Source organism: Delphinus delphis, chromosome 2 (assembly GCF_949987515.2).
Source record: "Delphinus delphis chromosome 2, mDelDel1.2, whole genome shotgun sequence".
Taxonomy (NCBI): domain Eukaryota; kingdom Metazoa; phylum Chordata; class Mammalia; order Artiodactyla; family Delphinidae; genus Delphinus; species Delphinus delphis.
The window spans coordinates 129,238,532-129,253,392 of record NC_082684.1 but is presented as its reverse complement, the minus strand read 5'-3'; the positions used below and the strand labels follow the sequence as shown (position 1 = coordinate 129,253,392).

General features: G+C 47.2%; 1 protein-coding gene across 1 annotated transcript in view; it reads right to left on the bottom strand.

Annotated features, from left to right (window-relative positions):
* The window catches only part of EDC3 (enhancer of mRNA decapping 3), a 51,116-nt gene that overhangs the window by 2,725 nt on the left and 33,530 nt on the right, over nucleotides 1-14,861 (bottom strand). Inside the window, exons 5-6 of the mRNA XM_060005624.1 lie at nucleotides 6,261-6,414; nucleotides 2,414-2,631 (exon numbers count right to left, since the gene is read on the bottom strand). Coding sequence (XP_059861607.1) covers nucleotides 2,414-2,631; nucleotides 6,261-6,414 — 372 coding nt within the window. The remainder of the gene's footprint in view (nucleotides 1-2,413; nucleotides 2,632-6,260; nucleotides 6,415-14,861) is intronic.

Below are 14,861 nucleotides of genomic sequence, written 5' to 3'. Positions count from 1 at the left end.
GCCTAGAACCATGGTGGCCCCCAAGAGTGTCTTGTTCAGACACCACTCCAATGCCTCTCCAGAGAATAGCCTTCTCAAGGCTGGGTCAGTACTCAGGCCCCGGAAGTTCCAAGGCCTGGTTAGGCCGGGTGCTAGAGACCAAGGGCGTGTCAGCCTGATGGACCACTGTCCTCATGGAGCTCCCAGGCTGAAGCACTGTCCTGCTGGGTGTGCAGAGCTTCTCAGGACACAAGGCCCTTGCCTCCTCTGCATATCTGACTAACTCCCTGGTAAATTATAGGCTCTGGGAAGGTGGGCTCTACTGCCATGTCAGCCCTCACAGGGAGACCGTGCCTAGGGCTCAGGAGAAATGGGCTGACTGCCATTTGCTGTCTGGCCCAAGAAGTGTGAGCAGGCAAGAGCATGCTCATTCTACACCAGGCTGTCCTGCTTCAGACTGCCTGGCCTTGCTGGCCCCTCTCACTATCATGGAAATAAGTCCTCCTTGCAGCCCAACCTTAAGAACGGGGAAGGAATCTATCACTTCTCTCAGGTGTTTTAAAAGGCTTCTCTGCTCTAACCAGGCCTCTGGGACAGTGTAAGAACAGATATCTCAACAAGTATGTAAGTCTTGACCAGCCCAAGAGGTTAAACTGAGACTAGTGGAAATCAGACCAAACTCAAAGGTGAGCATCCTCAGACTTGCCTCCTGGGGCAGTTGGGATAGAAAGGCTTGTGGGCAGCTAGAGGAAGAACCAACTGCCTGGAAAAGGGCATCATGTTATAGATCTCAAGGGGGGAACCCACACACGAGAACCCCTCCCCAGGTCTCAGCCTTAAGTGATGACATATCTCAATTAGAGACTGATGGCTTTCTTACTCAGAACAGGCCACTATGGATGGAGGTGGTGGTGTCCCTGTGGGCCTTGAGGCTCTCAAGAGTGGGAGCGGCATCTTATCTTCCGCATGCCCACAGGAGGAGCCTGGCCTGAGAGTAACGGCAACCTAGAATGGCTTGCTGACATAGCTGAACACACCGTTCTTTCCTTACTTGCCTTTCAGGTACCAGGCCCTCCGGGTTTTCCTTCTCCTTCACTGACCACTCTTTCCCTGTCTCCTTAGCTGGTCTCTCAAGTCCCTGACTTCTATACAAAGAACTCAGTCTAACAACTTCTCTATCTAATCTCTCTTCCTAGGAGACATCTTATCCAGGCTCATTATGGCTTTAAATACCACCCACACACTTGTAACTCCAGACCAGATCCCTTAACTCCAGACTCTTCTCCATCAATCAACATTTCCACCTGCATATCCAACAGGCATCTCTAACTGAGCTTCTGCTCTTCTTCCCCAAATCTCCCCCGCCAGCTCTTCCCATCTCAGTGATGGGACCTCCATCCTTCCAGTTACTCAGGCCAAAAACCTTGGAGTCATTCTTAACCCTTCTCTTTCTCTCGTCCCTTACACCCAATCTGTAAACTCTTATCTTCAATATTGCTTCAGAAACTAACCACCTTTCATCACTTCCACGCTGTCTTAGCCACCAACATTTCTCTCTCCAATTATCACAATAGCCTTAATAACTCTCTTTGTAAGCCTACAGTCTGCTCTCAAACAACAGCCATAATGATCATTTGGAACCCGATTGGGATATCTTTCTTCTTCTAATTCCTCCAGTGACTCTCCATCTCACCCAGAGTAAAATTTCAAACCCTCACAGTGATCCACAGGCCCTTTATGACTGGACCCTGAAATGTCTAAGTCTGCTACCCTCCACCCAACCCTCCAACATTCCGTCTTCCTTCCCTGCTTTATTTGTCTCCGTAACACTTACTGCCATGTGACCCGAAAGAGATATTACCTGTCATCTGTCCTAACCAGAATGTAAGCTCCACGGAAGCATGGATTAAGAAAAAAAATCTGGGACTTCCCTGGTGGCACGGTGGTTAAGACTCCATGCTCCTAATGCAGGGGGCCTGGGTTTGATCCCTGGTCTGGGAACTAGATCCCACATGCATGCCGCAACTAAGAGTTCACATGCCACAACTAAGGAGCCAGCGAGCTGCAACTAAGGAGCCCGCCTGCCACAGCTAAGACCCAATGCAACCAAATAAATAAATATTTTCTTAGGAAAAAAATCTATCGCCATATCCCCAGTGTCAAAAACAGTGCCCGTTCTGTAAATATCTGTGAAATGAATAAATAGGTCCCCACCTCTCCATTTGAGTAGTGGGAGAAGGAGGAGGGTGAAAGGGATAGGAAGTAGGCAAGTGGACACCAAAGGTATTTATTTCCTTAGACACTAAGACTACTTACGGGCAAAGCATTCTTTACACTTGTGCTTTTCCACCTGTCACCACTGGGCGGCACCGCCAGACCAATGAAAGCACCGAGGACGGAGAGGGCCTCAGCCCAGCTCTGTGCAAGTGCTCACCTTTGAGGCTAGACACTTGTTGGCCCTGGGTCTTGCTGAAGAGAGAGAGTTCGTTGGTAATGGATTCCAGCATCTTCACGAAGTTGGGCAGGAAGAGGATGACCTGGACATCATGGTTGGCTAGGTGCCTCCCACAGCTGATACCCTGAGCCCCCTTCACATGGGGCCCACATAGCAGGGCCACCGTAGGCCTCTGGTGAACATTTTTGGGATTCAACCTGGAACAGAAGGCCAAGAAGCGTTATCAGCTGCAGACTTGCCAATCCCTTGCATCATATACCAGGCAAGTGCGTCTCGGCACCTACTGCTCTCAGAGTTCTCGCCAGTCCCAGGTTCCAGAGGGGGATGGACAAAACCCACTGAAGGCCAGGTTTACAGGGTGGCACTCCCACTGTCCCACATACCGGTGTCATGTCATCTGCTGGGTCCTCTCATTAGGTAGTTCACCCAGATCTTGTTCCATATAACACTGTTGCCAGAACATTGCTTTCTGACCAAGAACACTTACTGTTCTCACCGTATGACCTATTAGGTCCAAACTCTTCTTAGCAAAGAGGCTTTTCTACCTCTGCAGCCTTCTTTGCTCTTCTTCCCCAACATGCCTGCTCCACTGCAGGAACACTGGTCTCATCATTCTCTGCTGCACGTGTAAGGTTCTTTCTTGCTTCTGCTCAACCTATTCCCCCTGCCCAGAAACCCCTTCACTTGTGAAACTCTGACCCACCCCTTTTACGATTACTCTGCCTCAACTCCTAAGACACTCACAGCAAGTACCAAAGACGGTAGTTCTAAATCATCCTCAATCAGTTGCCAGTCCAAGTTCTCTTTACTGAGCTGCCAGTAAGCTAATAAGGGCAATGGTGTAGATACTAATAGTACCTATTTCATAGGACGCTGGGTGGATGAATGGATGTAAAGCACTTGTAACAGGAACCGACACACAAAGTACTCAATCGATGCTGGCACTGTTACACTACTGGTCACAGAGGAGGCAGCAGGCAGGTTAGGGGCTTCCCGGCCTCCTAGGCTGGTAGCGGCCTTGGACACCCACTTCCTGATGAAGTCACTTCCAGCTTCCTGCCGTTCAAAGCTGAGACCTCTCTGGTCTCAGAGAAGCCACAAGTAAGGAGGTTTAGAGGATTAGCCCTAGAGCTGTGCCCGACTCAGTCTGCCCCCAGGGCAGGAAGGGAAGGGGAGATGAACAGCAAGAAAGAGGCTTAGGCCCCTGCTTAGGGGCGGAGCAGTGACAGTCACTTACTCTTTTTCCCCAAAGAGAGGAAGACAGATGTTGTCAAGCCAAAGAGGAAACCCGCACTCCCCAAATAAATTTGGGGCAATCTGGTAATGTACTTTACATATACACCAAGTCATTCATTTCCCTCACCATGTTTGCATCTTATGGAAATATGACGAGTACTTCTCCCTTCACGCAGATACTGCCGAGTTCTGGCATCTGACTCACCCGTGTCTGTTCCCTAAATGGACTCTCCCTCTCACAGAGGCATCCCCATCAGAGGACTCAAAACGGACCACGGCACCCACATACCCAACGGCAGGGTCAGAGTATAGGCACTGGAGACCTGGCCCCACCGTGAACCAGCAATGTCACGTGGGCCAAGTTTTTCTGCTCTCTGAGCCTTAGCTTTGCTCATCTTAAAACCTGGGTTACTATTTACCTTCGAGGTGAAGCTATGAGGATCAAATTAAATGCTGTTGTGAAAGTGCAGTGAAAAAATGCATGGTACTTGACATACATGAAACTGATTACCGTGGTAACTGCTGCAAACGACAGGAGATGGCCCTTCTGAGAGTTCAGACACTGAAAGAACAGACAGGCACAAGGACAGCCACCTCCAAGAAGCTGACTAGAGGAATGTGACTTGGGGAGGACATTCAGATCCTGCCCCCAAACTGCTGGGAAGCCACTTAATGGCCTCCAATACTCCCAGGAAGAGGTTATTCCTCAAGTTGCCCCAATGGCTGCTCTGGGAGAAGGTTCTACGGTCATCAGACCCAAGGGCAGGATACTCCTTCAGAGAGCAGCTTGCACTACTTCCTAGCCTTTGTGGTCTCCACTGGCTCTTTCCTGGCAGAGGAGAGGCCAGGGAACCAGGTTGGGAAGCAGGCCTAAATCAAGGGACAAGGAGGAATGAACACAATGCTATAGGGTGAGGGGAGAGGAGAAGCAAGGAGGGGACATCTCACAGCCAGCGTGGATCACTTTAGACACCACTCCCCCACAAGGCTACCAAAGTCCTCCTCTTTATTGACAAATACAGCAGATACCTATCAACTCTAATCGTGCCTGCTCTCTCAGCATCGCCATTGCTGACCATCCCTTTATTCCTCAAACACCATTCCTTTGGTTCTTAAACACTACCCTCTTGGTTCTCTTACCTCTCTGGCTTTAAACTTTCTTAGCTAGTTTGGAAGGCTCCTCATCTCTTAACTCTGCTTTAATGCTAATGTTCCCCAGAATTCCACCCTAGGCCCTTTCATCCCTTTACACTCTCTCCTTAGAGGAGCTTGCCTATTCTTATACCGTGTATCAGATGATGACTTCCAGATCTTTATCTTCTGCTCAGACCTTTTTCTAAACTTCAGATCCCGACTGCCAATGGTTTACTGGATGTCTCACAGGCCTCCTAAACCCAACATATCCAAAACAAAATCCACCATCTCCCCCAAACCTGCTCCTCTTCCCACATTCCTTATCACAGTGAATGCTATCACTATCCAACCAGATGTCCATGCTAGAACGCTTTAAGTTCAGTGATCACTGACACTTCACTTTCTGTCACCTTCCATATCCATTCAATACCCTGCCCTGCTGATTTTACCTTTAAAAATTCCCTCATCCACCCACTTCTCTGTTCCCTACTTCCCTGCTTGGGACCACCATCACCTGGCCCCTGACTCAGTTTTCTAACTGGTCTCATGGCCCCAGTCTTGCCTCCTCCATTAATCTACTTGGCCAAAGTCGCCTTTTTAAAACACAAGACTAACCGTGTTACAGCACTACTGAAATCCCTTTAGCAGCTCCCTACCTCTCAGCTGTACCAAAGCCCTACTTTCCAGCCACACGAAATGACTTATGGATCCACGGTCTCCTGATCCTTTCTGCCCTCGGCACACGCTTGTTACTTTTCCCCCTTGCTCTGTAGGACTCAGTTTGGATGTCACTGCTCTAGGAAGGGTGAGTGGCTTCTCCAGCCTGGAGTAGAAATGTGGCTTCCTGGAGAGGCTTCTGTTTCCTCTACCACAGCACTGGACTTTCTAGAGACCTCACTAGGCTACTGGAGGACAGGAGCAGTATTTTCTTATTCTTTGTATCCCTAGCCCTAGCACAAGGTCTGGTACATGGTATCAGTAAACATCCACAAAACTAAGCACTGCCCCTGATATAGCAGCCTAAAAGGGCAAGTGGAAAGGTACCAAAGTCTAGCTCTTACACCCAGTTGTCAGGGTTGTTCTAGAAGCTCTCAGGTATGGAACTCAGGATTGATTTTTACCCCAGCCCTCTGAGTGAATGGCGAGTTCCAAAGGCTGGGTCTCTGAAGGTTCTTAGAAAGCAAGCCTCTGGTAGTCAGCAGGAGTCTGAGAGTCAGCTGTTACCACGAAGGAAGGATCAAAGGGTGGTTTGCTGGGAGAAGAATGAGGACTTCCAGGACAAGGGTGAGAGAGGCAAACAAAAACCTTGTAGCATCCAGGAAAGTGACTTCACAGAGGTACTCACGTTAGAGGAGCGGCCACGGTCTGATGAACTCTGTGTGTGACGCACTGTGGTGGTGCTGAGGCAGAGCAGCATCACCCCACACTCAGCCCCCACCGGTCTGGAGGCATTTACCTGTTGGGTCCTCCGAGTAGGGTCAGTGCCATCTGACTGGCACACACGCCTGTCATCTCCAGTCTCCGCTCCAGAGTCAAGCCATGCTTCTCAGCCACAGACAACAGCTTTTTATGCAGCTCATAGGAAATACTTGGGACAACCAGGCCAGAGTCTGCAGTTTGAAAGGAGGTGAGGAAAAAGGGCAAGTGATTACAGGAAACCAGCTCCACAAATGGGTGTAGTTGATCTGTGAAAGCCAAGACTTTAAGACTGACCCTCTCCAGCCCATCTGCCTAATCTGGGACTTAGGCATGCTATGCAGCTCTCCACAGAACTCAAGCAGTGCGTGGGGAACTAAGTAACAACCCGTTCAGGTTACCACAGAGCAGGGATGAACTTAAACTCTCTTAGAAGTGTAGCTTTAGACCACAAAGGCCAAATCCATGAAGATGTATTTGGTTCTATCAAGAAAAGGCTGCAATCTATCAACCACATTAGAAGAAAACATGCTTTTCTCAAAGTGGGGGAAATGCCATTCCTGGCAGTGAGGTTTTCCTCACAAGCAGACCCCTTATCCTTCCCCAGAGTGGAACAGACACTAGCTAACCCTCCTGACCCTCTTGGTCCCTGCTGTTCAATTTCAAGGCAGGATGATTTGTTCATCCCATCTGCTCCCCACATCTTCTTCCTCCTACTGTCCTCTACTTAGCCCTTCCTTTTGGCTGAAGAAATTCAACTAGGAACTTGCTTTCTTAAATAATTTTGTCATTTTCTCCCCATTTGGGGTGACTGTAACCCAATACTCTTACCACAGGGAAAGAGTACACGGAAAGTAACCTATGGCTTGCTTTAAGCTACTCAGAAGAATCTTTTACTCACCATAAACAAACAGAACTCTATAAAGGTTAGGGAGAATCACAGTCATTGAAAGTACACCATGGAAAGTACTGATACCTGGTTTTACAAGGTCAAAGTCTGCAGCAGCTGGGTACACTTGAAGGAGTCCATAGTATTATACGTATCAGTAGCAAGGTGCCGTTTCAGGGCCCAGAAAACCAGGACAGGAAAGAAACAGCAAAGTCAAAAATTGTGATCTTTTGCCTTGACAGCTAATGCCGTCTTACAAAGGCTAGAGTCACTGGGCTGGCCCCAAGGGAGCAAACCCTCTGCCAAACAGCCCCATGTGGCCTCACTGGCAGACCAAGAAACACAGATTCCAATCAGCAAGTCATCGTGGGATTGCGTGTAATTAGTTTTGTCTGGCTGGATCACATGCCTTTTTAGATCCTGTGTCCTCATCTATACTGGACTGTAAACTCCTCAAAGTAGGGAAATAAGCCTCTTACCTCCTCAGCCCCCACCTCAGTTATACTGTCCCAGCTGTAGTTATTTACCAATAGAGGCAAGTTCTCATCAGGTACTCAAACGTATAAATGATGCAAACCTACTGCTATTTCTAGTGTGGCTCTAAGGCAGAAGTTTTCAGAAAGTGTGTCATCATCCTGTTGGTTCCAGAGCCCTGTACAGAAAAACTTTTCTTCCTCACTGATCCTTTCGGGAGAAATTTCTTGAGGTTCTTTCTATCACATATCCAATCCTTCCTACAGGGATTCTTAAAACCACACAGAATTCGGCTGTGGCTGTACATTTTAACAACAGAAATCCAAGCATAAAGACTGAACTTAAAGCACCCACATCTGTATCCTCTCAAGGGAAGGCAAAATAATAATAACTTAATGTAATAATAAAATAAAAACCATCTCCATGTCAAAATTCACACTATCCTGTCGGTTAATTGACCCCTCCCACCTGTATGAGTCCTACTCCTGCCTGGGGCAGACAAGGAACAGTGAGCTTTGCCTCTCCCCTCCCCCTTTGTGAAATGTCAGTCATTGATATCCCGGATGCCGATGCTGGAGGCTGTAGCCTGACCCTGACCTTGCAAGTCAACCGCTGATTAAAAGAGCCATTTCTTATGGCCTGCTCCAGACAAGCACATGTTATCAGAACTAATCAGGAACCACTGATAGCAGTGTGAAAAAGCTGAATGAATTCTCAGGAGTCCTAAGCCACTAACAACCCTAAACCTGTCAGACAAGTCATGCACCTGCCTACTTCAAACACCCTCTTCACCTGCAGAGTCACGCAAGGGAGAGCTTTCCCTCAAGTCCGTGCATTTCTTCACCTACGTACTCCCTTCCTGGTGAATTTGAAACAGGTCAGGGCAGTGAGTCTTGGGCCTGCCACCCCACTAATCAAACTTTCTTTCTGGGACTAGGTCTTGTGCTGTGTGTACAGGACCCCCTCTCCGGTTCTGAGGGCTCTCTGGGGGCAGGCTGAGTGTTTTCTGCTACCTTTCTCCTCAGTCTTGGGGTACAAAACTCATGGCACAGGCGGAGAGTTTACTCCACTCTGGCTGGCTGAATGCTGCAGCTGGAAACTGTGTGTCTATTACATCTCACTGACTTGTGCTGCAGGGAAGGGGTCCTGTTGATGAACTGGCATGTTTGGTAGCCTAGGGAAAGATATGGCCAGGAATCCTTTCTGCTTAGTCTGCCGGTCGCAGGGTCTAGGACTTCACTGTATTCTACTCTGTATCTCTGACAGGAACATGCTAGCACCACAAAATGTTCCTTTTCAACATTTACACACGGAGTCCAACCAGTCAGACTGGCTTATCAGAAACAGGCAGAGGGAATAAAATAAACTCCAAAGGAAGGGAACCAAGAACATAGCGTGTAAACTGCGGACAATAACATCACCAAAGCCTGAACGTGGGCCAAGCCCAATCATGTTTCCGTTGGAAGGTGGATCTTTATGAGGAGCACAGCCCATTACTGCGCATGGGGATTTCTCCAGGACTATGAATTCTGATTCCATTCTGTGGTGGTCACACAACTGGGTGGCGATATCAGACGAGTTCTTTTTTGGAGTATAAAACAACTGGTAAACTCATACCTTTAGACCCAACGTACAGACAGCCCCTGTAGATTTATATTAAGGTTGCCACAAAACGCAATTTGGTGTCAAGAGTACCTCTGAAAGAAGGATTTATTACGAGAAACCTAAATACCCCTAGTACTCTTTACTGGGGTCCACAAGGCATCCCGTGATCTGGCCCCTGTGTACTTCAGCCCCTTTACCTCGGGCCTCAACCTGCACCACGCTCTGGGCATCGGGGCTGCCTCTGGTTCCTCAGTACTCCAGGTTCCTCCCAGCCTCACATGCTTCCCCTCTTCCGGCACTCTCTTCTCTCTTCCAATGCTCCCTGACACCACACATGGCAGGTTCCTCATTCTTCAGGTCTCAGTTTAAATATCCCTCAGTCTCAGCATGCTGCTTACCTGCTTCACTGTACTTAATACAATTTGTAAATAACTCTTTTTTCCTTTTGGACTATCTACTTTGCTGAACTGTAAGCTCCCTGAGGGCAGTAACTGTGTCTGTCTGGTTCACTGCTGTATCTCCTTCCTCTCCACTGTGCCTTCAGCGCACAATGCCTAGTGGAGGGGCTACATAAATATGTGTTGAATTAAAGAATGAATGTGAAGGAAACCTGTATAACAGCCTCAGGGCATTCCTCTCTGCAGCTGGCTAAGAGTCCAGCTGTAACCAAAGGCAAGTGTGGGTAAGATGTTTCTGACTCTTTCCCCACTTCTTCCTTCCCTCATTAACAACTAGAACAACCTCCTATCCACACTGGACCTCATTCCCTCAGGTTAAAGCTCTACTGGAACAAGCTTTGGACTCAAGAGGTAAAGGACTTCCTGACAAGATTACTCACTAATTACAAAGGGGAAAAGTATCTTTACAGGGAAGAAATCTGTTGGACAACACCTTACCAAGTGATCAAACTAGCCTCAGTGATGGGACAAAGTGACGCTGTGTACTGTATGATGTAATGCTCCAAGAGAGACAGAGTCCCACCAAAATCCTGGAAAAAAGGTTTAACGCGAATCACATCAAAAGGAAACAATCAATAAATCAAAACCAATGGTTATTCTGCAAATCAACTGGCCTAGACTCTTCACAAATGTCAATATCACAAAAGACACCAGAAGTTGTGGGAACCGTCCTGGTTAAAGGAAATGAAAGAGATCTGACAACTATATGTAATATGCAATGGCTGATTAAAAATACAACTATAGGGACTTCCCTAGTGGCGCAGTGGTTAAGAATCCACCTGCCAATGCAGGGGACATGGGTTCAAGCCCTGGTCCGGGAAGATCCCACATGCTGCGGAGCAGCTAAGCCCGTGTGCCACAACTACCGAGCCTGCGCTCAAGAGCCTGCGAGCCACAACTACTGAAGCCCGTGCACCTAGAGCCCGTGCTCTGCAACAAGAGAAGCCACTGCAATGAGAAGCCTGCGCACCGCAACGAAGAGTAGCCCCCGCTCACTGCAACTAGAGAAAGCCTGCGCACAGCAGTGAAGACCCAACGCAGCCAAAAAATAAATGAGTTAAAAAAAAAACAACTATAAAGGACATGATTGGGACAACTGGAAAGCTCTGCATATGGAATTAGATAATACTTTTGTATGAATTTTACATTTCCTGAGAGCAATCTTGTAGTGTGCCTGTAGAGAGCAACATCCTACTGAATACATACGGAAGTATTTAGGGGTGAAATGTAATGAGTGCAACTAAATCTCAAATTGTTCAGGGGGGTGTGTGTGTGCATTTATATAAAGTAAATGTGGCAAAATGTTAACTGGTGAATCTAAATGAAGGACATATGGTTGTTCATTATACTATTCTAGCACCTTTTCTGAAAGTTTGAATTTTTTTTTCAATATAAAAAGTTGGAGAGAAAAAAGAGTAAAGTGCCTCCAAATGTGATCAACAAATGTCTGCAGAGTAATAATATGTCAAGCCAGTGGGGGGGGAATGGCAGGAAACAATAAATAAAAAGAATACGAAAACAAACCACATTCCCAGTCTTACAGCCTAGCTGGAAACAAAAAATATATATGTGCAAATATCAGAGGAAAAAAACTGTTATCCTGAGCACAAGTGTAAAATAGGAATTTCAAACCAGGAGCTGCAGGTAGTGTCAAATCCTCAATCTGAACCATGCCTCGCAAGACAGACAGAATTACAGTCACAATGATAGAAAAGGGAGGTGGCGGAGGAACCATGAACAAAGTTACAGAGGCTGGAAGGGTGTGACATGAGCAGATGAAAACTACCCTGCTTGGAGTCCAGAGACTGACGTGAAGGATAGTTTAGAGTAGTGGGCAGGGCCAGACTTCAGAAGGCATTAAAAGCCAAGTTGTTTTATACAGGATGAAGTTGACAGGGCTAGAAAATGAGGGCAGAAGGCCATGTAGAATTGATTTCAAGGGACAAAGGGAACCTGTGGTGTAGCATAAAAAAGTACAAGGTCGGGCTTCCCTGGTGGTGCAGTAGTTAAGAATCCTCCTGCCAATGCAGGGGACATGGGTTTGAGTCCTGGTCCGGGAGGATCCCATGTGCCGCGGACCAACTAAGCCCGTGCGCCACAACTACTGAGCCTGTGCTCTAGAGCCCACAAGCCACAACTACTGAAGCCTGTGTGCCTAGAGCCTGTGCTCTGCAACAGGGGAGGCCACTGCGGTGGGAGGCCCGTGCACCGCGACGAGGAGTGGCCCCCGCTCGCCTCAGCTAGAGGGAGACTGCACGCAGCAACAAAGACCCAACGCAGCCAAAAATAAAATTAATTAATTAATTTTTTAAAAAAAAGTAAAAGGTCATGACAATTTCAAGGACCACTGAGAGAATCCAGAGTCAGAATGAATACTGAGGATAAAGGAAAACTCCTTGTCAGAAGGAATCACTGTGTTATTAAATTAGAAAAAAAATGGCCTCCAGGGTTCTTTCTAGTCATGATTTTTTTTTTTTTTTTGGCTGCGTTGGGTCTCCATTGCTGCACATGGACTTTCTCTAGTTGTGGCAAGCGGGGGCTACTCTTTGTTGCGGTGTGCAGGCTTCTCATTGCAGTGGCTTCTCTTGTTGTGGAGCACGGGCTCTAGGTATGTGGGCTTCAGTAGTTGTGGCACATGGGCTCAGTAGTTGTGGCTCGCGGGCTCTAGAGCACAGGCTCAGTAGTTGTGGGGCACGGGTTTAGTTGCTCCGCAGCATGTGGGATCTTCCCGGACCAGAGCTCAAACCTGTGCCCCCCACATTGGCAGGCGGATTCTTAACCACTGAGCCACCAGGGAAGCCCTCTAGTCATGAATTTTTATGAGAAGTAAGAGGCAAAGATGGCCACAAAGTTTCATGCTGGACACTTTAAAAATGGTGATTCCACTGAAAGAAATGGGAATGCTAAGGAGTCAAAGATATGGGAGGGGGTGAATGACTGACTTAGCTTTGATATGTTGAATTTAAGGAGGATGACGGATACATTGAAATCAAACCCCTTCCTTGCTCTGGCCAGACGCCTGTGGCTGTGAAACGGCAAAGGGCACATAATAGCAAAAAAGATCACATTTGCAGAGACCAACTCAAGTTTCTAAAATGACCAATTGGTACCTTCAACAAAACTCAGGTGTCAGGCCATAATGTGCTGGCTCCAGATCCCCCAGCCCTTAGTTTGAGTTTAAATTCTTAAATTAAAAAACTCTGGCAGCAAGTTGCCATGAGACCTTTTCCAGTAGGACTGTAGGAAGCACAAGTGTTCATTACTGGGGGAAGAGTCTAAGCCAAGACACCTGTCTCAACAGTACTGCTCTAAAACCTCCTGAGTGCCAAGGACTACAGCCAAGCCCTTCAGGCTGATGACAAGTGTCCACCTGATTATCCAAGCCCAGAAACTCTGAAGGATTCCACATTAAAAGAACTTACTACTCCCTCCACTCCTGGCACTGGAGGATCTGCTAGAACCTGAGGTTCCCAAAAATCAACCAAGTCACTGTCAAGGAGGTCTGCCTGCAGAGACACAATTTCAGAAACCAGGTTCATCAGCTCTGCTCAATGAAAAGCTGTGGCGGCACTTGGTGCAGGAGCACAGGTATTGTTAATGTAGGTTTTCTGGTCCAGAACACCTTCTAGAATTTACCTCCTCATGTCTCCCCTGTGGCTCTCTTAGGATAAGAAATGTAAAAGAGGTGCCTCCCTGGGAATGGCATCCCTGTAGCACAGGGTCTAATCTGTAAACACAGGAAGGGGAATGAGGGTTGAAGGGAGATCAAGGAAGAACCCATGTGGGTTGGGTCAATGGTTTGAAAAAGCAATGGGATCATGACCATTTCCACTGTAGCAGACACTCGAGTCTCCGCGTGAGAAGGATCCTCCTCGTGAGCACGATAGCCACTGAAGGCAGTCTTCACTATCCTCAGGGTAAAATTCTTCAATGGCCACTTCTAAGCTCAAAGATTTCTTTCTTTCTGAATTCCTTTTGAACACATAAACAAACCCAAAACAGATTTCCTGATTACCTGTTCTTCAGGAGGTAAAAAACACTGCTCATCTTGAAAGCATTAGGACACATCTTGAGGGACTCTGGGGACAAGAAGTAGAGGAAGGCAGACAGGGTTCAGAGGCAGAAATGGAATGCCAGCTGTGGAAAACAACTGACAGCCTGGAATGGTGAAAGCAGAGCTTGTCCTGAGAGCAAGATACATCGCTACTGAAGCTCAAAGAGAAGAATAAAGAGGCAAGCCAGAAGCAGCAGAAACAAACCAGCTGTGGCTTCACTGGCTACTCCCCTTCAGAACAGAACTAGAACTGCTTTTACTGAGAAAAATGAGTATGGGTAAGTGGTGCTGAACTAAGGGAGCTCAAACCAGAGTGCCTCACTCAAACTCTGACTTGATCCTTTTGCAAGACAGTAAGCAGTGACTCTACTTCAGGTCATCTTCATACACTTGCTACTCCCCAAACTTCAGCAGACACATAGGGTGGAGGCTGAGGAACATCCTTCAGGCCAAGCCGATGGGACAACTGTGGAGATTCAGTGCCTGTACCAATAGCACCCTGTTGCCTCCCATCCAGCTTCTATATACTTGAAGACAAAAGAAGGCTACACAGTGGAAAACAAATGGCAGAAATTAAATCAGAATTCTACCTAAAATGAAGGGGTCTTGAATAAATGAACCTGAGAAGAATTTATTAGAACCCAGGGAATGAAGAATTCTAGACACTTTAAAGTCATTCCTGGTGGAAGATTTAATGAAACACTTAACTCCAACAAAATGAGGATAATAACAAAAAGGGGATAACAATGCAACCTCATAGAGATGCCATGAAAATTAACTGTGATAAGCATGTGAAGTACTTAGAATGGTGCCCAGCACATAGTAAATACCCAATGAACATGCACTATTATGACGGTGATCATAATGTTGTTTCTCCTGAACCAGGCACTTACCCTTCCTTTTCTGCCACCTCTAAATCTTGTACACACTTCCATTATTTGTCTGGTTACCCTATGTAAGGCCCCCGAGGTGATGGACAATGACTTACCCAGAGCATCTAGAACGGTGCCTGGCACACAGTAAAAATTTTATAAATGTTGATGCTTTGAAGTAACTTTACTGAGACAGCCTTTGCACTTCACATTAAAGTCAAATATTGACTGAATAATAATTATAAGCCAGGCATTGCACTAGCTGCTTTCCACATGATCTCATTTAATT